This window comes from Phasianus colchicus, chromosome 12, assembly GCF_987193195.1.
Source record: "Phasianus colchicus chromosome 12, bPhaCol1.hap1.1, whole genome shotgun sequence".
Lineage (NCBI taxonomy): Eukaryota > Metazoa > Chordata > Aves > Galliformes > Phasianidae > Phasianus > Phasianus colchicus.
In genome coordinates, this window is record NC_143447.1 from 11,426,841 (window position 1) to 11,450,601 (window position 23,761).

The 23,761-nt window shown below is 42.8% G+C and overlaps 2 protein-coding genes and 1 non-coding gene across 14 annotated transcripts in view; 2 read left to right on the forward strand and 1 right to left on the reverse strand.

Annotated features, from left to right (window-relative positions):
* Positions 1–14,470, forward strand: part of LOC116225339 (high affinity cAMP-specific and IBMX-insensitive 3',5'-cyclic phosphodiesterase 8A) — a 117,962-nt gene extending 103,492 nt beyond the window's left edge. Inside the window, exons 20-28 of one of the 7 annotated variants that reach the window (XM_090148942.1) lie at positions 2,562–2,726; positions 3,804–3,933; positions 4,675–7,280; positions 8,518–8,678; positions 10,183–10,798; positions 11,050–11,280; positions 11,664–11,825; positions 13,219–13,492; positions 13,694–14,470. In XM_090148942.1, coding sequence (XP_090005068.1) covers positions 2,562–2,726; positions 3,804–3,933; positions 4,675–4,784 — 405 coding nt within the window. In that variant the 3' untranslated portion in view covers positions 4,785–7,280; positions 8,518–8,678; positions 10,183–10,798; ... (2 more) ...; positions 13,219–13,492; positions 13,694–14,470. Of the gene's footprint in view, positions 1–2,561; positions 2,727–3,803; positions 3,934–4,674; positions 7,281–8,517; positions 8,679–10,182; positions 11,285–11,663; positions 11,826–13,218; positions 13,493–13,693 lie in introns of all 7 variants that reach the window. The other 6 variants (XM_090148943.1, XM_090148941.1, XM_031587674.2 and 3 more) reach the window with 6 other exon arrangements.
* The window catches only part of FSD2 (fibronectin type III and SPRY domain containing 2), a 36,209-nt gene continuing 13,491 nt past the window's right edge, over positions 1,044–23,761 (reverse strand). For 3 of the 6 annotated variants that reach the window (XM_090148947.1, XM_090148945.1, XM_090148946.1), the window contains exons 10-13: positions 23,141–23,274; positions 20,846–20,978; positions 18,036–18,212; positions 14,393–15,812 (exon numbers count right to left, since the gene is read on the reverse strand). In XM_090148947.1, coding sequence (XP_090005073.1) covers positions 15,560–15,812; positions 18,036–18,212; positions 20,846–20,978; positions 23,141–23,274 — 697 coding nt within the window. In that variant the 3' untranslated portion in view covers positions 14,393–15,559. Of the gene's footprint in view, positions 1,234–3,920; positions 4,006–5,074; positions 5,153–12,699; positions 12,948–14,392; positions 15,813–18,035; positions 18,213–20,845; positions 20,979–23,140; positions 23,275–23,761 lie in introns of those variants that run through there. The other 3 variants (XR_016470393.1, XR_016470394.1, XM_090148948.1) reach the window with 3 other exon arrangements.
* On the forward strand, positions 11,413–11,542 carry LOC116225598 (small Cajal body-specific RNA 15). The gene has a single exon (XR_004166120.1).

A 23,761-nucleotide genomic window follows, 5' to 3' on the forward strand; every position in this document is an offset into this window, starting at 1 on the left:
AGTGGGATTAGGAGGGTAAATGCTTCTTTGCTCAGATCCTTGACTGTAAAAAACACAATAAAAAAGAAGGGAGAATAATTCTTAGTAGATTACAAGCGAGGTGGCCCATAGAAGCAGGCTGCAGCATCCATCCAAAGATGGATGGATCTCTCTTGTTGACTGTTACAGAGAGCTGAGTGGCTGCTCCATGCTCTTTGGATGGATCCATCCTCCTGCCTGTTACAGAGAGCTGGGTAACTGCTGCTTCGTCAGCCTGTACAGACAGACAGTAAAAGTAAGGACAGCTGCATGTAGAAATCAAAGTTTAATTCTGCCTGTGAGCCCCAGGGGCTGTAGGGAAATAATCTGCCCCACGAGGTATTTGCGATTCATAGCAAATCCTGCCTCAGAGTGGGAAGAAAAAGGCAATATAATTTTTAGAGAAATCGAGAAGCAAAATGTTTTCCTTCTTTCAGTTGGGAGTTTCTCAGTTCAGCAGGTTCCTATTAAAAGGTCTATAATGTGCGAGTGGGTGAAACCAATCATTTGCTGTGCTTGTTACCAGCAGAACAACAGTGACAGATCCCTTTTCAAGTCTGTTCATATATCTGGTTGTAGCAGCAGTGTGTGTTTCCTGGCCCTGTTTCCAGTCATGGCTGTGACTCAGTGTAATGTTTGCAGGCTGAGCTGCCAACCATGTATTCCAAATGGGACAGTTCCACTTATTTTTTTATTTATTATTTTTGTACATATTTGTTCAAAGAGCCATGCTGAGAAGCTGCTCTGTTTGTTTCCTTTCTTCTTTTGTTTCATAAATTGAAAAAAAAATCCTTTCCAGCTCCAGCATCCTTTATCCTCCCATTTCCCTTCATGATGTCACCTAAGCCTATGACAGGAAGCCAACATCTGACATGGAGAGACGCCTCTGCACTCTGAGCAGGATGCTGGGATGAAGCACAGTTAGCACATTTTATTCCCAAGACATCCGCAACCAGCAAGCAGAGCTGTGCCCTTGGTTTGAACAGATCACAGAAACAAACATCCTTTCTGCATTCCTGGTGGCTCACCTAGGAGGATATTATCTACTCTCCTTAGCTGAATGATCTCTGATTACTTTCAGTGCTTCATTTTCAGGTGTTACTTGTGTTTCTGGAGCTTCCACCACTTTACGTTGACTTTCTTACATCATTTTTTCGTGCATTTGCAGATCTATGCAACTCACTTTGTTTCCTCAGTACTTCCTCTTCTGCATATCTACAAATGAGGGAAAACAAGAAATTGGAGAATCTAATTTTGGTAGGAAATGTGGAGCTGACGTTTCTGAACCAATACCTACCAAATAATACTGTTTATATTAGTAATTGTGATTTTCTTTCTTCAGGAAGGACTTTTTTTCCCCAGAACTTCCTTCTGAAAACTATATCCTATTAAAAGATCAGAATGTTTCTTCTGCTTTGTAGAAGCTGACTTGTACCTCCCTTTTTGTACTAAGTACTGCAGGAACCGGTGTCTTACTGTTCTCTTATCATCATCACACTTCTGTTATTCCTTTACTGCATTTAGACCAAGACCTTGTTAGGTGCTAGACAAGCCTAGTAAATTCCTTGCTCCAAAGAGATTTTCTTTTGAGTAGAAGACAAGAGAACTTGTGGTCAATTTCTGTATTCCACCGATCCTTGAAGAATCAAGTAATTCTGGTGTCCTTATATGTGATTTTTTCACAGGTATTTTAATCCTGAGCATCTGTCTTTCAAAACTCACTTCATAAGAGATCCACAGAGAGTAGCTTCTAATCTGGATCATTGGAGCCTTTACTCGTATTAGCTGTATTCTGGCTCCAAATATAGAGGACTGTTGCCACACTTGTATATGCAGCCTGGGAACCAAATATAAGCTGTGTGTGGGCTGAAACCTTTCCTAGACTTGCAAAGGCAAGATGAGGCTGTACAGAAGTATGTTTTTAGTAACACTGACAAACTCTCAAAAAGCACAAATCCCTGTCAGGTTGGAGACTGGTGGGCTATGGCCCTGGTGGAAGGCAGAGCAGGAGTATGCCTGGAGGCAGCATGGGATCTGACTCTCCTAAGGCAGCAGTGCTGTCAGTATGATTGATGCTCATGATGATGAGGTTTGCATGCAGAGGATGACCATCAGATCAGTCCTTTTTTTGTTAAATCAGCTGTTCCACTGTTAATGTGCAAGTCCATTAATCCTACGTTTCAGCAAAGAATTACATTTTCTGCCTACATAGTGCTCATCACTATGTGTGCAGTGATTAATGGCTCCTCACCACACATTTAAGGAGGCAGACAAGGTATAGAGGGATTAGGTGAGTTGCCCAAAGATGCCCAAGAGATCTGTCACAAAGACAGTGAATGAATCCAGAAATGAGCTCACTGCTAGTCTGGAGCTGTGGCTAATATTCATAATCCCCCTATGAATTCAGGTGGACATCATATATGGTAGTCAGTAATGGCACTGATCCTTATAGGATCTGCTGAAAACATTCCCGAGGCACAAGCTTTTGAGTAGGTATGCAGAGCTTTTGCTAATGGATTGCTTTTAATTCTCAAATGTTACAGAATAATGGTGATGGGGATTCAATCAAAAATGTTCTCACGTCTCCTGAAAACCGCATCCTCATCAAACGCATGTTGATAAAGTGTGCAGACATTTCCAATCCATGCAGACCTATAGAGCAATGTATAGAGTGGGCCGGACGCATCTCCGAGGAGTACTTTGCACAGGTAAGGCAGCCAAAAAACGCTGCTGAAATTCCAGGTGAGCAGTTCTTTAAAAGGGAAGAGAAGTGTGCGTGTATGGCCACTGTCCCAAAACACCTAAGGGTGCATTATTTTTTTAAAGGATGGGATATTCAGTATCAAACAGTGGGTGAGGAGGTCAAACATGATGAGACAATGGTTTTGAAAGGGATATGATTATTGATAAGGAGAAGGCTCTCAAAAATGAGAGCAAAAAAATGTTTAGATGTGGTACTAAGGGATTGCATTTAGTGGTGTTGTATTGGTAGTAGGTGGACAGTTGGCTGGATGATCTTGAACATCCTTTCCAACCTTGATGATTCTATGATTCTGTGATTACTCATGCCAATACCAGGCTAGGTACCTTCAGACAGAAGAAAGCTGACATCTACAATGCAGTTATGAAAAACTTAAGCTTTCAAGTTCTCCAGTTTGCGACTTGAGGTTTTTTTTTTTTGTTTTGCCTGTCATGTTCCCATCGCAAAAGGCAGAGGAAGGGTGACTTCTGCCTACTGTGTGCTGGCTGTGTCTCAAGAACAGGATTATCAGGTTCTAGTGTTAGCATGGGAGTAACACTTGGCCCAAAAAATGCTCTAAGACCTTAGTGAACATGCTGAAGAAAGGTGTTGAGAAGATGGGGACAAGGGGCAGGCATTATTACAGATGTAGACCAAATCCTGAATCTGGGCTTTAAGGGGGAAAAAAAGAAGAAGATAGTTTGACATCTCTGGTTGATACAAAATGCTGCTTCTGTTAGAGGCTAACAACGGATACAAGTTCTAGATCCAAATCAGTCATAACTTAAAACAGTAACACACAGTTACTTAGGGCCAGCTCTGTGTGTTAAATGCAGAAGGTGAATTTGTCACTCTGTGGGAAACACTGGAAGGCACTGTTCAGTGGTTTGGCTGAAACCTGCCCAAGAAGGTGCTGCTGCTTCAGTTTGTTCAGGTTTCTCTGTTTATTTAGCAGTTGCATGCTCTAATCAGTGCCAAACAATCTGCCGCTCAAAGAAGCCGTTAATGGAATGTTATAGAATAATCACAAGAGTGTTCTTTGCAGACTGATGAAGAAAAGAGGCAAGGTTTACCTGTTGTGATGCCAGTTTTTGACAGAAATACTTGCAGCATCCCCAAGTCCCAAATATCATTCATCGATTACTTCATCACTGATATGTTTGATGCTTGGGATGGTAAGCAAAATTCCACAAATCTTTTGTAAACGTTTGAAGCTATTGTGATATAGAATTGCTTTCTTGTGACTCCTAAAGAAAATGGGAGACAAGAAGATTCCTGTAGTTCAAGTAAGCTTAATAACTTCATTATTGCCTAGAAGTATTTTGATCCTGCTACAAACCATTCTTGTGGCTTCTCTTTAATATATCAGTTTTAGGCAGTGTTTATCTCTTAGTTTTAAATTTGCTTCTCTGCAAATGGAGGAAAGAACACTTTCTCTCTGAAAGCACTTTGGACATAACCATTTTGTCCATGTTAATATCAGTTATTCAAGACAAATTTCTACAGTCTGGAAAATGCCTGGGGGAGCAACTGTTTCCATCCAAGCACTGCCTCTGTGGTAGAAGTGGTCAGAAATGTGACTCTCCTAAATGCCACATCATAACATGTGACTGAGATTTGATGAAGTAGGATAATTACAAGCATAATTAGTTATGCCCCTCCTGGAAAATGGTGTCCCTTTGCTGGTGCTTGCAATACCGGTATTAAATAGATTCTCAAAACTGCTCTCAGTAGCCTGGGAAGATCCATGAGTGATGAGAGCTATAAAGCCAGAAACATTTCAAGTAGCAGTATAACAGATTTAAGCTTTCCTACTTAACACAGTTGCCTGGTCATTTAAGTGATATTTAAGCAGACAGCATCATGTGACTCTTCCAATCCTGCAAACTAAATACACTCTGCCCTTTCTCCCCTAGCATTTGCAGACCTGCCAAATTTGATGCAGCATCTGGATAATAACTTTAAATACTGGAAAGGATTAGATGAAAGGAAGCTGCGGAGCCTCCGACCACCACCACCAGAATAGCAATTAGACTATGGTGTGTAATTTACTAACCAGATACATATTTATTCAAGCTCACTTTTGTCCATGTGATTTGAGATATGTTTCGGTCTCTTCAGTATTACAGTAAGGATAGCCCATGCGCTTGGGGAACTTTCAAATTCAAGAGAACATGAGATCAGCAGCTGACTTCCACAAACTACCACGTGTGGACTCCAACGAAATAAGCCTGTCAAGTGGAATTACACTGGATTGCTGCAGTACTTGTACTGAAGAGGGTTTATTAGTGAACATGTTTTGCGCTATCTTCTTACCAGTGTGCAAAGCTGGAAGACCTTGAAGAATCCATACGAAACAGACATTCACTAGAAGATTTTGCTTAATCCTCAACTCTGCAAGTGAAGAAGAAATACCTATTAATAGTGACTCACAGCTTTTGTGAGAAAGCTACATGCTTTTTATAAGCACTTAGGACAGTTACACAGAACAATCAGACATTTAAAATGCAACTCTCCATGAAGGAATTTTTGATCTATGAAAAATAGATGTACTCTATTTTTTCACATCACAGAAGGTGCAATCATTCACTTCTGAGCACTACTGAAAGTGAGTTCTCTTTAAGAAATTTAGTAGCATATGTAAAAAATAACACAAGAATTTTTGAGGTTGATCGTTAGCATCTATGATTAAAATGATATGTTTTATTTATTTTGTTAGATGTTCAATATTTTCTATGAATTTATAAATACTTAAAAGCCAAAGCCAACTTTAGATGCATTACAAATTTACATGATTCATACTCATTAATATACATTTAATTGATGTACAGACCTTTTATTTTCATAATGCAAATACAAAATACTATACAATGATACATTTTTATTGCACTGTAAGGATAGATGTGTATGTTTAAATATTGTCTGATTTATGTTAATTAAAATTAAGTTTTATTGCAAAGGTCTTACTTGAGAATAGTAGAATAAACAAGAAATGTATACTGAGCACCAGAACCGCAGTAGTTCTCCCATAAACCAGTGACAACCACCTGATCTTCCCCTTGGCTACAAAAGACAATAATAATATGTTGGAACTTTTTGTTTTCTCCCTTGAAATTTTATGACCGAATTCCCTGTCAAAGTCTGCCTTATTTTATATAGTATTTCTACAAAGCATTCCACAGCATATATGAAGAGGTGATACTACACATCTAACAAATTTCAACATTTTATAGCCTATGTACTTTCCTCCACCGTGAAAGAAACAGAAAATAAAGCCACCAACAAAAACGTTTAATGCAACAAGTTTGTAAAGGCTGTGTACCCTCACAATTTGAATGAAACCTTCATAGCAAACACCAGAAAATAATAAAATGTATATTTTAAGAAGCGTCAAGTTCCGACCCATTTCATTTGGAATATATATCTACTCTGTAGTTTGCAGGCTAACAGAAGCATGGAATTCCTGTGAAAATAATTGCTGTCTGGGGAGGGGAGAAGCTGAGGGGGTTGGACTGTTGTTAGGGTGCTGAAAGGTGGTATGTGGCTGGTGAGTCCCTCTGCGGCCTGCCCTTGGCAAATCCATCAAAGGCTCGTGTGTGCTGAGACAACACCCCGCAGCTGGAGGCTGTGCTGGGCTGTATTGCGCTGAAGGACCAAGGGAGGATTCTATCAGCATTTCCTGTAGGCAGGAAGGCACTTCAAAAGCACTGAAGGAATCACTGGCTATTGTCAATTCAGAGGCAACAGACTGACTTTAGAGAGGGGCATTTTGAACCATTCTTCAGGAAACACAAGCTGAAGAGATGTGGATGATGGGGGACTGCAGCAGTTGGAGCCCTAAAGCAGGTAAGAAAGGAACAGGTGACCTCTCCTGTTGTTACCTGTTTCTATGTTTGTCCTTCATCTCCACGCTTCTGACATTCATGGGCTGCCACCATCTGTACCTCACTGCTGTTCGTGTTTGCATCGTACCTTTCTTCCAGGGCTGCCCTCACCCTGCTCGTGTGTTCTCCCCTCCTGCTTGGTGTCTGAGTTAGGTGCTGGGGGATAGAAGATTCCCTTTTGTAATTCCTTTTAGTTCATCGGTGTTTGTATATTGTCAAGCCCACTGGGACTCAGGTTCTGTTTAGAAGCACCCAGACCTTAGCAGTATCTCAGTGATTATAGTTAGGATGTATGCTATGGAGTCACTGTCGATCTTCCAAATTGCTGAAAATTATTACTGAAACAGGAGACCAATTTCAGTTGAGGATTTACAAACAAACAAACCAAATATTCTCTTTCAAAGGGAACATGAAAGGAGAGGGAGAGTTGGCTGCCAGATGTGGTGTTTTCCTGACAGTATCACAGTCTGTTTCCATATACATATACCAACTGTAATTGTTATTCTCTCCCACTGCATGCAGGCTCCTGTACTTAGTTCAAGGAAAGGCTACTCAGACTCCATCAGAGCAAAGCTACAAAGTGGATAAGAGAGGAACAGCAACAGCATGTGGGTCCAGAGAATGTCTGCAGGAAAGAAGTAAAAATATTTCTTCATAAGCATAGTTATTAATGTTCTGGGTTGTATTAATGAATGGTGAAAGCAGTTAATTTAATCTGCTTTAAAAAATGCCTGCTGAATCATCACTGAAAAGAAGTGATCAATATGATTAATTCCCTGAACTTCACACTGCATCTTTAATGCCGCTACTTGGAATGTAGAGCTATGCTTATCAGCCCTCTGTATCAGCTAGATTTATGCCCATACTGGTGTATAATAATTTCACTTAACATAACACTATAATTTGCAGCCACTGAATGCAGCTCTGTTCATTCTGTTGTCCATCTGAATTTTGCTATTGCCAGGGAAAGATTATACTTCAAGTTTGAAACCAGCATGCCTGATCCTCACCCAAGCTGGCTTCCCCCTGAGCTTCCCTCTACAGATACATCCCTTTTCCTTTTCCAGTCTGGCACCCAGTGATGGAGCTCTGCTTGGGTCAGAAACCATGGGTTTACTGATGTAGTGATGGTCTTTCACTGTTGAAGGGAGAACACTGGAGAAAACTGAAGAGTACGTCTAAAATTATTCCAAATTTCTGGCAGGCTGGCAGTCTTAGTGTCTACACTTTTCATTTATTCTTGCTTTAATGCTAATACAAGAGTAAATTCTAGCACAGCCGAGATGATGGGAAGTTCTCTTATTCACCTCTGGGGTTTAATCTTACAGTGCATTTTAAAACTGAATAAAGTTCAGCAATTCAGCATTAAATGAGCCATTCAGAATTATTAGCTGTTTTTCATGCTGCATATTTTCAATCAGGTCATACTGCTGCTAAACCTGGGTATCAGGTTACCAGCTTTCAGGTGAGCCTGGAACTATTCTGATCTGGTAAAAACAACAAAAAAAAGTTTGTCCTTTAGCATGAATATCTTGGTCCTTTCAAGAGATAGGTATAAAATTCTGGGTAATAACTGCTTCCTCCAATAGGAGAAACCAGACAGGTATTACACACCTTGTCACAAGCCTGAATCTGGTTTTCATACTATAGTTTTCCCAAAGACTGTATATAAGTAAAAAATCACCCAAAATTGAATGAATGTCTTTGTTTTTGTTCCAGTGCTTTTCTCAGTAGCTATGTCTCAGTAGAGACATCATTGATATGACATTTAAGAAAATGTGTCATGAATGCGAAGGTGTTCAACAATGACAAAGCCATTCCTACATATAAGAGAAAAAAGGATAATAAAATTAAATATCTACTAATCCCTCACAGGATGCTCAGAAACAGCACAAGGAAAGTGCAGTTGTGTCCTTCTGTGAGATGAGGAAAGTTTGAGTCATGGCTGAGTGGAGCACTCTGAAGTGAAGTCTCGGAGCTGTTCACAAGCTTCAAAATAAATGATCTCCATTGATGTGTGACATCATGCCTCCAAGGTACAGTGGTGCCAGGGGTTTGTTAAATGAGAGTGGGATGGATTGCATTTCATCCTGACGTGGTGTTCGGATGCAGGAAACAAGCTTTTAAATTACTGCCGTATCCCTGTGCAGCGTGTATTGCTGGTTCAGAACAAAGGGGACGTCCAGGTGCTTCACATATTTCTTTGTTCTGCTGAAACAACAGCTCTGCAGGTAAAGGGTTTCTGAATGCTTTCTCTTGCTGCCTGCTTTGAACATTACTAGGGCAGTGTCCTGTGTTTTCATTTTCTTTCCTTATTTAATATATTTAAGAATCTCCTCCCACGCTTCCCAAACAAACCTCAGCAAATTTAGCTTTGCTAACCATGCCTGGTTATGTATTAGAATCCTTTATGATATATATATATATATATATATATATATATATATAAGGAAGGCAACTGAAAAGGCCTGGGGACTCAGAGCCACTAAGCAAAATGGCCTTAAGGCTTCTAAATGCCTTTCAGCTCCTGGAACATCAAGCCAGCCTCTGGTCTAACAGAGTTTCTTGGATCAGGGAAAGGATTCTCATCTTCCTGTATTCTACTTTTTCCCTTTCAGAACAATAAAGTCTCATTTTTTCTGACTGAAGTTAAAGTGAGCCTGGAAAAACACCCCATAATGGCTGAAAGCCTTATGCTGGTATCCACAGTGAGGAGAAAGCAAGCATAGTTACGTGAAGCAGACTGTGAGCAGCACATTGCTGCTGCCTGCAGGGTGTACATGTACACAAGGTCTTTTATATTGTTCTCCCACATGCAAACTGAAGTTCAGGAGTGTTTGCATGCACCTCTACCTGCGAGGTGTAGTAGCAAATGCAAGCGGCCACGGACACTTGTTCAAGTCTGAATCACTCCTTTCTTGGGTTGCTTGCTCCCCCCCTCGAGTGGCAAGAGGCATTACTGGAGCTAAAACTAATCTTAGTTCAGATCGTGGTAATTAACAGAAGTTACCTCATCCTTTAATCACACACACATCCCCTGAGGTTGAGGTATAGCACAGCAATGTTCAGTCTTAGAAAAAAGTGAGGAAGGTGACTGCCTGGGTTTGGAATGAAAGGAGGAAGTTAGCCACTGTGCAATCATTCAGATGAGAAGTTGGTCCTGTCTGTCTTTAATATTGCAAAGTAGTCTCTAATGTCAGTCCTTCCCTAGCTTTCATTCCATTAGCTCTGAGCTCACCCTGAAGATGCTGAGCGCCAAGTTCAGTGTGCAGCACAGCTTGTAACCAAGCAGAACAACATTATCCTGGTGATCCTGCAGCTCTTCAGAGGAGGGAGTGTGTGTGTGTCAGGTCTTCAGCCTGAAGATGAAATGGAATATGCTTGACAAGCTTCCCTTGGTGTCTGTAGTATGAAACATGCAAGGAGTATTGCTTTTCCACCAGGACCTGTCCCTTAATGCCTAAAATAATTTAAAAAAAATTTTTTTGCTACTAATATTTTTTTCTTTACAGTAGGTTTTTTTTTTTTTTTTCTTTATAGGAAAATTCCTTTTTCCTGGCCTAGACCTGGGAGCTGCCAGGCTGCTGTGAGGGCCTGGGCTTGAACTGTACCAATTTTTCAAAAAAAGAAGAAGAAATTGAAGAGCAGATGATTTCATAACGGTTGGCCACTGATGCTTTACAGAGCTGCAGGTCAGAGCTCCTGGGAAGGCAGAAACCCATCCCTCACCCTTTCCTCTGAATTTCAGTGAGGCTCACGGTGAGCACAGTGCCAGCACCACGCAGGGTCCTGTCTCTGGTGCTGGGTGGTGCCAACCATTTCAGACACTGCTTCCCATAAGTAATGCTGCAGTGATATAGCATCAGTGTAAGTTCTAGGAAACAGGCAAGGTGCCCAGCCAACACGCAGAGCCAGGGCCTGGGCAGGGAATGGCACGCGTCACATCAGACACAGCTTTTGGGGGTGGGTGTGGAGAGAGCATCCAATTGCACAAATAGACAGTTTTCAGGACATCGTCAAAGCAGAGTGAAACTCTTCTCATCAGGTAGCCAAGCCCTAACGCTGACTGAGCAGCCCTGAAAATCCATGCTGGCAGGCTTTGTGCAAATACGCCGTCCCTGCCATAACAACCTGCTGACAAGCCAAGGGCAGAAAGGTAAGCTTTTTCCTGTCATGCCAGGGGGGGAAAAACACCACAACAAACAACAACAACAACAACTAACTTTCTTTTAAATAAACAAGCACTTTTTGAACCACAGGAGAGCACATAGCTAACGTCTGTTAAGTGAATAGCAGCAACGCGTTTAAGTCTAGCTCAGCGCGTGTCTGCAAAGCGGTTTTTGTGTTGCTTTTGCTGTAATGTTTCTAGAAGACGGGCTGAAAAAGGCGGTTTCCTTTCATTTCCAGTTAGCATCACAGAGAAAACTTCAGCGCACCTCACGCCTACAGCACCCCTCCGGCCGAACCGCAGCGCCCCGCCCGCCCGCCATCACGCACGCGCCCCGGGCCGGGCGATGACGCCACGTTTATTCGGTGCCTGAAGGACGGAAGCGCCGTGCAGCGCTCAGGAAATGGCGGCGCTGCGGGCCGGGCGCGTGGCGCGGCGTGTCATGGCGGCGCGGCTCGCTGCTGGGAAACGTAAGTGAGTGCTGCACGGGTGGGGTCGGGCACGAGGGAGCGGCACAGGGAGCCGCATCTCGAGCCCTGTGGCCGGGCCCCGGGAGAGAGCAGCCGGCCCCCGGGTGCCCCAGCGCTTCTCCCGGCGTTGTCCCGGAGGACTAAGAAAGTGGAGACGGTGCCTTGTGCCGGCCCCGCTGATACTATCCTCCAAAATGAAACGGTGGAAGAACAAGGCCTGCCCGCGAGGTAAGGGCAGGGCCTGCTTCCTCCACCTACAAGGCCGTGGCGGTAAGCGGAGGGACGGGCTGGCGGGGTGGTCGGAACTGAACGCCCGGCCGCTGTGGCCGCTCCTACGATGCCGCTTCAGCTGTGTGCGTTTGCGCCTTTGTTCCTGGCTCCAGGACGGACCGAGGAAGGACGGGACGCGGTACCCAGCCGGGCAGCTCCGCGAGGTCAGCCCCGCTCGGCCTGTGATGCCCTCCAGTGGCAGCCGCGTGTGCTGCCGTGCTGGACGAGGGGAGCGGGAAGAGCGTCCGAAGTGCTTCGTGTCCCGGGATGCAGAGGTACCTCGGGTTTTATGATGTTCCTTTTCACAGGGGAGGAAACGCTGTTGTTTTCAGCGTGACGCTGAGACTCCTGACTGGATTCAAGTCCCTGTTGTGCTACAGTGCCTGGATTGCCCTGGCTGTCCTGCTTATGTGTTACTGCAGGGTGTGAGAGAACAAGGCGCCTTGAGAGAATCCCAGCAGTGCCTAAAAGCAGTCCAGATAACAAATCAAATCAGTGCAGAACTGTGCTATTGACTTAGCCCTCTGGCTGAGACAGAAATAACTGAGTTCCGGGGCAGAATGACTCCAGCCAGCTCTGTGCTTTCAAGAGATGCTGGCAGCTTGCAGCAGAGTTTCAGATCCTGTTTCTTTCTCCTCTCTTCAGACAGCACCGTGGTTTTAATGGATATTTTTTCTGTTTTGTTCTCTGTTCTGTACAGAGACGTGCCACAAGCCAAATATGATTCTTGCTAGGTACATAAGGCTAGTTCAGCATTGCCTTCTGGTGTTGTTGTCCATGGTAAAAGGGATTGAGTATAACTTGTAAACCTGTGAGTCTGCAGGTGGCCCTGGCAAGGTCCCCAGTTAGCTCCTGGGTGACGTGCGGTTGGTATTCCGTCCTTTGGCTGTTCCTGCTGCTGTTGCAGCCTCTGCAGGGATGCACAGATCACTGCTGCAGGTTGGGGCAGCCTGTGGTATTTGAGCAGCCAGTGCCAGCTTGGCGTTAGGCATGAGCCCCCATGTTCCACTGAAGATGAATTTTTTCTCTGCCAGCAAATGCATGTAATCAAAGGAACAGAAAGAAAAATGCTAACAGGTATCAGGAAAAACATGTCCAACAGCACACTCTGACTAATTGTCAGAGGGCAATTCATTCTTAATGGACCTTTGTTGTTTCATGTGGTCTAGTTCAGCAGTGAGCCAGAGTTTCTGAAGACAGGCTCTCCAAGGCAGTGGTCATGGCTGGAGTTCAAGAAGTGTTTGGACATTGCTTTCAAGTGTGGGGCTTGAATTCTTAGTGGTCCTGCATGGAGCCAGGAGTTGGACTCGATGATCCTTGTGGACCTCTTCCAACTCAGGATATTCTGTGATTCTGTAATTGCAGCTTGGGTGCCTTACTGATCTGATCAGTAGACCCTGTAATGGAAATGGTGGCCTCCTTGTAAAGAATGTAAGGATGTATATAATGGTAATTTACAGTAACAGCTGGTTTTAAAGAATTGTTCACTCCTTTTTCTTTGCTGTGTAAATATTTAAGTGACAAGGTTGAGATTCCTAAGAGAGTAAATGCTTGGGTTACAGCTGACAGGTGAAGCTTTTATTAAACAGAAACATGCAAACTTATTTCCTTTTTTTTTTTTTTTTTTAAGCCTGGCAGCTGATGATTGCTTATTTGTTCTTTTTTCAGATATCTCTGTTGCTGCCTTAGCAGTCTCATATGCCATCCCTGCTGATGACCACTGAGTCATGCTCTGAAAAGCTGGCTGTTCCTGTGATCTGCAGATTCATTGAGCCAGCAACGTAGTGGCAGAGCTGTTTGGTACTCTTAGAGCCTCAGTTGCACAGTGTGCAAGTACCTCGTAGCTGGCTCAGCGAATCAGTCCTTGCAGCGCATCTGTGAGATGGTTGTCTGGGTTGATGTAACATCAGAGATGAGCAGCTCATCCTGGAGCCAGAATAAGGTACAGTTTAAACACTTGAAATGAAAGCTGTGGGTGGAGAGTGATGTTGTGGGGCCATTCAAAGGGCCAACACAAGGTAGGCTTTCATCAGAATGGCTTCATTCACCTGGCAGTCTTTGTATACTAAAGGTGTCCTTAAGGAGTGTCAGTCCTCCTGCTACCTCTGCTCTGACATTCGTTGTTTTTGTTTTATTTTTGCAGATCTTTCTCTCATTGTAAAGAGCGTGGCGTTCAGTTTTGGCAGATAAAGGTTAAATATGCTCCGCTGTATGGAAGCTGGACCTTGAATCAAGGCATATGTTTTTAACTGAAGGGAGAAGAAGGTGTTAAAACAATCCTGAAGTGTGGGGCTCTCTCACTGCTTTGTTCACTGTACACTTTAGCTGCTGTTCTCTGGTACAGCCTTTCAATATGTTAGCATTGCTCACCTGGCCACCTTGTGCCCTGTGTATTAACAGTGGTTGCAGGCTTAGTCACCTGTTTGTAGGAGACACAAGTTGTGCTCATTGCAAGACACTGAAATTGTCTGACCTGCCTCATAGGAGGTTGGACAAGATAATCATAACAGCACTTTTCTGTCTTGGAAGTCTGTGAATTCCTGGTGGGCTAAGAAATGAAGCTATACTTGCATAGTTCAGTGCTGCCAAAAACAAAACCCGTTTTGTTTTTCAAGCTGTAAGTCAGTATTCAAATGAAGAAGGCACTAATCACTGTTCTAAGAGCATATTCTGCTCCTGTTTTCATGGTTTCTGAAAAGCTTATTTTGGGGAAACGCATTTCTTCATTTTTCAGCCATTTGGAGAAAAACAGACAAGCTTTTGGCACACATTTCTACATCAAGTCTCTCTAAATTTTGCCAAGCTTTATTTATAAGGACCGTGTCTACTGTAGAGACAACCTGTTCCTGACAAACCGCTAGAATAGAAAATTTGAACCAATTATTTTTGTAATGAATGTACAATAAATCTGTTGAAAAGCTATCTGTTAATGACTCTTGCTTAAATTCTGGTTGTTTTGACACCCACAAGTGAGGCTGTTGAGAGCTAGACAAGCCTGCTTGACAGGTAGTACCAGTCCAACTGTCTGGAATCTGGAAATAAGGTCTAACCAAGGATGTTCTGGTTGAGCACTGCGCCAGTGCTGCTACTGTCAGCATACAATGGAGGCCTGAAGCTTCAGGGGCACAGCATCAGAGATCAAAAGCTCTTTGTGCTGAGGAATGGGGGAAGAATTTGTGAGTAGAGAACATAGCAAGGCAGAGGTGAGGATGGCCACAAAAAAAAAAAAAAAGGATGATTCAGACTTTTATGTATGGGCAGCCAAGCACTGCAAAAGGCACCTATGTGATTTTGTTTTTTTGCTTTTTCCCTAGATAAATAAATGAGAAGCATAGCCATTGGGTAAGGATGTTTTTTTGTTTGTTTTCATGTTTGAGACTTTAGGGCATCCTTGATTATTTCAATATGCATCACTGTTTCAATCCTCCTGCTGTATATGGTATGTGCTCACAGTTCACACACAGGGGAGGTGTAGTTGATTATCTTGTGCAGACTGTGTAACAGCAAGAGTACTTGATTGTAAGATCAGCTTCGTAGTTAAGAGTGTTTTCAGCTTTGTCTAGCATCTGTATAGTGATTGTGCCTTTTGCTATTTTGGCTTTTTGTTGATTTTTAGCTTCTCAGAAGACACAAGAGTGGAGTTAATGATTGCTGTGGAACAGGAGAGTTCCCCAGACATAAAATGGGTACTGGGGGAACCAGTAATGCATCTGTCACTGGTGCTTGGTGTCACTTGTGGGAAGGATGATATCTGCTTCTAACCCTAAAGAATTATGCAAACAGCTCCAGGGTGCTGATGAGTCCTGCGACCGTAATGGTTTTCTTCTAAAATGCTGCCTAAGATGAGATAAAATTGTCCAAGGGCTTAGGCTTGGCAGATTGTCTGGGTCAGGGATGCTTTGCTGTCTTGGGAGAGAGCTGGATTTTAGGGAGTATGATGGGACAATGCTGAAAGAGAGAATTTCTCAGTGTTTGTTATATGTGGATAGGACTGTTGAGGAACGCAGACTTATAGGAGGGCAGTCCATGGGGGTACTGTAATACCAGTATGTACCTTTAGGGTACCAGGTGTTTCCAAAGCAAAGCAGGGATGGACATAATGCTGAAAGTGTGAGTTGAACGTGTAAAGGTGCTGGGCAATATCAGCATTGTAAAATGACAGTCTGTAGCTTTCATAGTCCAGCAGGATACCAATCTTTGTGGGGGGGACAGTAATTCTGATGTCTGGTGTCATTCCACTGTGCAGGAATTCGTACTTGTGCCTGTGGGCAAGAAACACAGTCAAAAATACCCCATGGCACTGTGTGCACAGGCATGTTTCAGGGTATGTTTTCTTGTTTCACATGCATGGTGAAGACAGTCTTATCCTCTTTTCATGTGTCTCATCTTTATTGTCCTACTCCCATCCACTCTGCTCAGCAATGCTGTACACTGCTTTTCCACACAGCCTTATCCTCCTGCTCAGATGTACCTGCCTCACCCACGTAACAGGCCTTCATATCCACACCTGGATGAAAATGAGCAGGTACTGTCACTTAGGACAGGACAAGGTCAAAGGGACTTTCCATTTTTCCCAGCTACTAAGCTTTATCTGAAGATGTCCTTTCCTCTGTGAAGGAGCTGTGCTCTGCCAGGCCAGTTAGGCTTTCCCCAGAGCAATGCTTCTCTTCTCTTAGGTCTTGCAGCTTCATAGTTTTAAGTGCAGCCAAGGAGAGAATTGATGAGATGACTCAGTCCTGTCCTTCCAGGCCCTGAAGTGCTGCCCACTTACTCTCTAGGGCCTGTGGTACTGAGCCCTCTTTCCTGCCAAAGGCACAGGAACTGGAAATGCTTACGCCCTTAGACTGCAGCAGCAGTGAGGGAATATAATCCCTCAGGCAGAAGCTGGCTGACTCAGTGTGACTCTGCATCCTCCAGGCTATTTGATGTCATATTTCAAACCCTGTTCTCTAAATGACATTTCTGGCTGCTTTTCCTACAGTACTTCATGTTGCTCAGCCAGGGTACTGTTGATAGGGACTTTCCAGTCTTCAGTTACTGGAGGGTGACCTCTAATCATGATTCCTGTCCTGTGTACTAATGGAGGGTAGGAGGATGCTCTGTACATAACTGCTTTGTCATGAGGGTAGCCCTTTTCTTCCCCATGTAATCACTGTTTGAGTAATGCCAAGATCCTTTAACAGTTAATCAGCTGTCCCTAGTGTGGCACACTGCAACCAAAAATATGAGTCTTTTATGGGAACATATACTGTTCTGGGAGAAACGAGAAGATTTATTCAGTAAAGCAAGTTTTCTGGTATTTCACAGGGACCAGCTTCTTCACTAACCAGCTTTTCCACCCACACAACACAAACCTTAGAAAATTTCCCTGCAGAAATGGGTATGACAGTGACTCAAAAAAGCAACAGCCTGGCTCTTTCTTCTCCCTGAAGTCCATGCTTATTGCTCCAGAAGAGTAACAGCAAACCTCAATGTACCTCTTAGATCAATGTAGCAAAGAAATCAAATTAGCCTTCCTGCAGTGTATGGGAGAGTCATTAACTTCAGTGGGTTTAGTCTCCCTCATTAAGCAGTGTTTCTTGCTGTGTGGGAGGCAAATGTCAGCATTGCTAAGAACTTTGGTTATGCAGCAGGCCAATGGCTGGGGAGCTGTGAGCAGCAGGCATCTGGGAATATGTGCTCTAGACAACTGAGCTACATCTAAAACTCTCCCTACATACCAACAGACAGAGGACTGGAAGCATTGGTACCATGCTGTGTCGTCATTACCATCTGCTGATAATGTGTGTGCTAGGGCACTCAGTGCCTTGTTCAAGGGGACCCAGCACCACACTGGTAACTCTTACAGTCTGAGTGCCATTACAGGCTGAAGCAATAGGAATTACTATGTTGTTTGGTACTTGTTTTCTTGCTCCTAGATGCTTCATGGTGTGCCCAAATCGCACATACAATTCAAAGGTGATGCTAATTTAGTTGTCATTGCCCAGGATAGAGCCAGTGGATGCAGCTGAGGCACGAGGGAGTTCTGGCATTTCTGCATGCAGGCATGGCTGTTGGGTTGGGTATCTCCAGAAAGAGGATATGAAAACAAGTTTCCTACAAATGGTTTTATCCAGGTAAGTACTTTTTAGGTGACATGGACTTACTACTGGTTGTCTTCCCAATGGGATTTTGGTGACCTAACAAGGCTTTTATAGCTAACTTCTGTAATGGAATTTATTCAGATTTGTTCCTGGGACTTCCCCTTTCAACGTGAGAATGGTGCAAAGCAGTAGGATTTGCTTAAAGGTTCCAGAATCATTCCAACACTAGTTCACAGTGCCAGTGGTAGAAATAATCACAGGCCCCGGTTTGAGTGTTTGACCTGTGTTTTGATATAAGATTTCTGTCTGCCTCCCACAGGGAAGAGCTCCTTGCTGCTCAGCCTGCAGGTGTACGTGTAGGAAGTATTCCTACAGGAGAAATGTAGCCTGCATGTCCCTTACCTTGATGGTGTGATGATGTGCCTCATGCACCAGGATGAGTTGTTTGCCCCCAGATAACCATGTCTTGGAGTGTTTTCAAAAGCCACGCCAACTCTGTATTCTGTATCTTCCTCAGCTTCCACTTCCCAGTAATGCTTTCCTGGAAAAGGGATCAGACTGCCTAGGATCCCGATACACCTGTGAGAGAGACAGGAATATGCTCTGGCAGGAACTCTTCGCAATTCTAGCTATGTAGTGTACCTGGATGTTGCATATCAATAAATGGAAGCCATGTTTATTGTTTCCATAGCAGCACAGCATGAGTTTTTCAGGAAAGTGAAGTTCACATACTGAGGACCTGACACATGACCTGCAGGTTTCTTTGTGATTCCTACTCTATTTTACTTTTAGGTAGTTTTGCATTACTTAACACCCTGGGCACTTTCAGGAACGGGGGGGAATAGCATCCTGTTCTGCCTGAGATTTCTGGGGAAAAGAGTGCTTTGGTGAACCCCAGTGTAGAAGGGGAAAAAAGTCTACATGCTTTTTATTTTCTTCCCAGAGAACCCAGGACTTAAGTGTCACCTGCTATCAGGAATGGAGCAACGTAGCAATGTGAAACTCCTGGGTCAGCTGGGGAGAAGGAGGTTAGTCTGTGCTACGATAAGATAGACAAGCAAGTATTAAACATGTTACAGACCTTGGAATAAATTTGGTACCTGGGCAATGAAAAGTTTTGGCAGTAGGCCATGGTTCCTATCCTTTAAAAAGATGGTAGGAGAAGCAAAGACAACACAGCTCAGAGAGAACTGTCAGCTTGATTTAGAAGCATAGTTTCGGAGTCAAAGGAACTGAGGGCTTTGAAGATACGAGTCTGCAAAAACAGATTCTGAAGGAAGAAAATTGGGCAAAACAGGCAGAAACAAATGCTTCTGAAACACCCTATCTCAATTTAAGAGGGCAACTTGAATCCTGTAAGACTACATCCCAGTTCTGCTTTAGGAAAATTATGCAGGGTATTTGTATTAACTGTCATTGCTGCATCACAGGGCATAGCAGATTTCAAAACACTGCTGAAGTTTTGGATGCAGAGTCACAGCCTGTACGTTTCTGTGGTAGGATCATGTAGGGATGTAAATTAAAAAGACAAAGGTTGTTGTTGGAACACTCTGAGCTCATCTGCCTGCAAGTGGTACCGTATTCAGCATGATGAGGGCCTGATGAGGATGGGAACAGCAAGTGCAGGCTGTACTTTGTGCCACCTCAGCAGCAATCACGTAACTAAGTGTACAGTTCACTAGAAGTGCATGTAGATGTAGTGGGAATAGATTAAAGGTTGATGAAGAGAGGCTATGCTGCTACAGCTTGAAAGGAACGATGCAAAATGGATGGCAAACATCTGTGAACAAGATATTACCATACTAATGAGAGTTACATAGCCACCGAGGCAAACCTGAATCAGCCTGTAGGAGCTGGTGTGGTTAAGAAGCATATTAACCTGCTGGAGATCACACAGACTTTAGAAAGAAGAGTTTGCTATATAATTTCCTTGTGCAAGTATTAGTCATTTCAACATGGGAGCTTTTTTTTCTTTTTTCTCAACAGTATCTTGGCATGAAAGAGGCTTATGAGAGTTTACAGTGGCATCAAAATCATCCTCAGAGTTCAGAATGCGATGACTGCTGGCTGGCTGTTTATGTGAAACGTAAAAGCACCCTGTAGAAGGGTGGGTGAAATCCCATTTAGACTCATCATGATGACTTTAATGAAGAGAATCTTCTCTCCTGGCTCTTTTCAAAGCTCCCTAGTAACATTGCATGGCAAAAACAGCCTTGCATTTCCATGGAGGGGCTAAGTTTTGAATGTGTATTACTATGTGTCTACAGATGCCTCTCCTACTTACATGTTGTTTCTGTGGTGCTGATTGGAAACTGATACATTTCACCACCCTAAGGCCCTAGCATTAATGGCAAAGGGCCTAATTCAATTTTGAAACAAAAATCTGTAAACCCAAATAGAATGAGCTAAGCAAAGAGTTGGCCAACTCAGCAACATTTTTCAGCAAAAGGTAAGCATTCTGAACTCTCTCCTTTCCTCAGCATTTGCTTTGGTGCATAATACCTGTTCAAATTTAGCACGAAGTGTCCAATATAAGTCGATTTATACATAACTGCAGCTGGCTGCATCTGTAATCCTCTTTGCTAACTTGCATTGACTTCCAAACAAAGTTTAAATTCCAAAGAGCAGCTAGAGAGAGAGTTCAGCTCACAAAATCAATGAGAACTGGCTGAAAACAAATTAGATACTTCTAGCATCTATTTAAAAAATATCTGTGCTCCATGCCACAGAAGCCCCTTTTGAAGAGGTTCAAGTGCCTAAGGCACAAATGGTAGTGTTTTTGTTGTTATTGTTGTTCCATATGTCTGTTCTGTATTCTGTATTCAGTGGCTTCCATTGAACAGAGCTCTATAAGAAAAGCCCTTAAATCACCATGTGTGAGACCAAGGAAGGACAGGCAGAGCCTCCAGTGCAATCTGCATCACCCTGGCATCCTGCAGAGAAAGGAGCAAGGAGGAGGGAGCAACTGCCAGCAGAAAGGAGCAGCTCCTCAAGTCTTAGAAATGTGCAAGTACTAGATCACTATAATTAAAGAGAAGTTAATAATTATGTGTTTTTTAGGGCTGTATTAATAGTAAGTGGGTTTTAATTTTTATTTTTTTTTATTTTTTTTGGTGACACTTATCTGAGTTCTTTGGGCTCTGTAAAAAATTAAGTAGGAAGAAGTTTCAGAAATGAATAGAAGTTGGTGAAAATGAAATTTCCAAGTTTACCTTGTAAAGCTATTATCATAAACAGGCAGATCACACTCTGGGTTTTCCAGTTCATCACATGCAATTGTAAATCCATCATCTAGAATTGCCAATAAAGGATGGGCTGTGTCCTCATTAAGACAGAAGTAGGTGCCTGCAAAAGAAAAGTATGCGTGAGAACTACAGCAACTGCTCATGGCATTATGGTTTGCAACAAGGGTGGGGAGGAAATGTTTGGATCCACAAAAAGAATAGCTAGCATTCTGGAAGGAATCTGGCTGACACTGGGAAGACAAGGTTATCCATTTTGAGATTTTCAAATAAATGGGTGTTACAGGAACAACTCACAGCTTAATACTGTTTAGTTACAGCCTTGTTGAAAAGCAGAAAATGGGCCTTAGCCTTTTTTAAAATCCAGCCAAGGTTGAAAGCTGCAGGCATTGTGCAGGAAACAGCTATTCAGAGATGACAGCTCCTTCCTGCAATAGACCATCTAATTCCAAGTCATCTTCCTTAGAGGTGAAGTGATATATTTTTATTAGCCTCTGAAAGTAAAAGGAAGGGGTGGAGAGGTTCAAGTTCTCTCCATCACTCCTCTTTCCACATAAACACTAGGCATATTTTGAAGAGAAGGGACAACTTACAGTGGTGACATATGCAACAGGTCAGTGTGAGGTTCACTCCCCAGCAGTCACTCAATTCAGTCTCTCCTTTCTGCCCGCCTTTACAGAGTGCAGGCTGGATCCCACTGATGCCAGAGACTCTGGAACTGCATTCCCCAGAGAGTGATTGCTGAAAAGGCTGCTGCAATGTTCCCAGTAGAGTGTGCCCACCACTGCCCAGGAGCTGTAGCCCAACATGGCTCTCCTGTTTCAGCAGCTCCTCAGCACAGCAGCCCTCAGAGAGTTAGGGCAGTTAAGCCAAGGTAAAAATACTTCTGTCTTTCTTCTTTCTTTGGAGACTTCATGAAACAGATCTGAGACAAAGCACCCTGCAGAGCAGGCATGTGCACCACAGCTGCTGTTTGTGAGTTGTGGCTGTGTATCAACCCCAGTAAATAAGAATCAAAGGTCATTCCCAGGTTTGAAGGTGAGATCTTGCAGCTGACAGAGCAATTTGCTACAGCTGTTTGCATAATGTAGCCTCTGAGAAGTTAAATCTCTTCATGCTAATCCAAAATGAAATAATTATAATCAAACTGCAAGTTATTTCAATGCAAATATAATACAGTGACAGAGCAATTAAACATGTGCTGCTGAAAACAAATATATGCTGTGCTAGCAGAAAGGGTAATTTCAAATATTGAGTTTGATTTAAGTAGTTGAAATAGACACAAACAAAAGTCACGTAATGAGGGTCTTCCTGTTTGGGGATTTGAGAATGACCATTTCTTTTCTGAGGTGTTACCAGCGTAGCCAGAGCTGTGTTAAAGCTCATCTGCAGTTTCTTACATGGGTCAGCTTTCTGAATAAGAACAATTTCTAAGTCTCTCATAGAAGGTAAGTGCAAAAGAGATGCAAGTATGACATAAACGCATTTGTGAGTGAAATGGAAGGTTTGGGACAGCCCAGTGATGTTGAGGCTCTGTTATAGCAGTGGTAAAGATGAAAACAGGTGCCTACCTATGAGCCATTAATCTGATTTCTGATTAGAGGCTGGGAGGGAAAATGGCTTCTAATTTCCCCCTGGGGGAGATGGTTAATGCTTGTCTAGTGTGGCAGTAAGAGCAGAGATGATAATACAGTACTGTGATAGTTATCAAAACCAAATTTTCCAGTTGAATTGCCTTTTTCCAACAGATAAATAAGCCTTCAGAGCTTCCCCTAGGTAAGCTGGAGATGTGCTGATAAATACAGAGAAGTTTTGCATATCCATATTCTTCTGGAAACAACCAATTGTCTCAGCCATACTTTCCAGCAGCTGCATTACAAGGTAATCTCTGAACTAAAGTAAAATCACACCTCAGCTTTCTCTTCCCTGGTGTGTCAGAACTTGGCAAGCCAGTGATATCTAGGAGTACTAGGTTGGTCTAGTCTTGTTAAATGTTTAGAAATTAGTAACTTTCAAGTCTCAAATGGACTGAACAAAAATCTTTTTGAATTACAGAGCTAAAGCAATGTACTTACTGTTACAAAAGATTTTTTTGGGGGGGAAGAAGGGGCTGGATTGGTTTCATTTCTAAAAGGTTACCAGGTGGGTAATTAGAAGTAAGAGATTAGGACCTGATCCAGACACCATTGAAACCAGCAGGAAGATTTCTGTTGAGATAATAGATGCCACAGCAGGCAGTGGGAGTTGATCCGCGCCGTACAATACCTGTGGTGTGTATCAGGACAGGTTCACTTTTCTCACTGGAACCACCCAGGTTTAGGGCTTTAACAGAAATGTGATAGCTTTGTGCTGGCTGCAGGTGAATTAGGGCTTCACAATTAGGAATCCCAACAATTGATCTACAGAAAATAAGTTCATGGAAAATGGTAAGGTAGAGAACAAGGTTGAGGTTATTTTTCTGAACAAAGAACATGATTAGCTTCTTTTATAATCCTTTAACAAGACTTCATCTTTTTGATTAAGAGTTGCTAGTAGTAGGGATATGAGAGTCTGAGATTTTTACCTTTGTTTCTGCCATTCCCCTTATGCCCTTTATATTCATTTTCCATAAACATGTATACAACTACATTTACTGACAGGAATGTTTCTGAAGGTGAATTCCTACAAATGTAAAACAAATTTTAAGTTTGCTTCTTGTAAGTGGTCACATCCAGTTCCTAACAGACATTCCTGGCAAAATGAAGAACAAGGAGAAAATACTATTATCTCATTTGACCACTTACAAGTAGGTACTGTAACTTGAATTTTCAGATTTCATACTTAATATGGAAAGATATTTTTGCAGCTCTGAAATGGGAAATGTCTTCAAACTGTTTTCAGCACAGA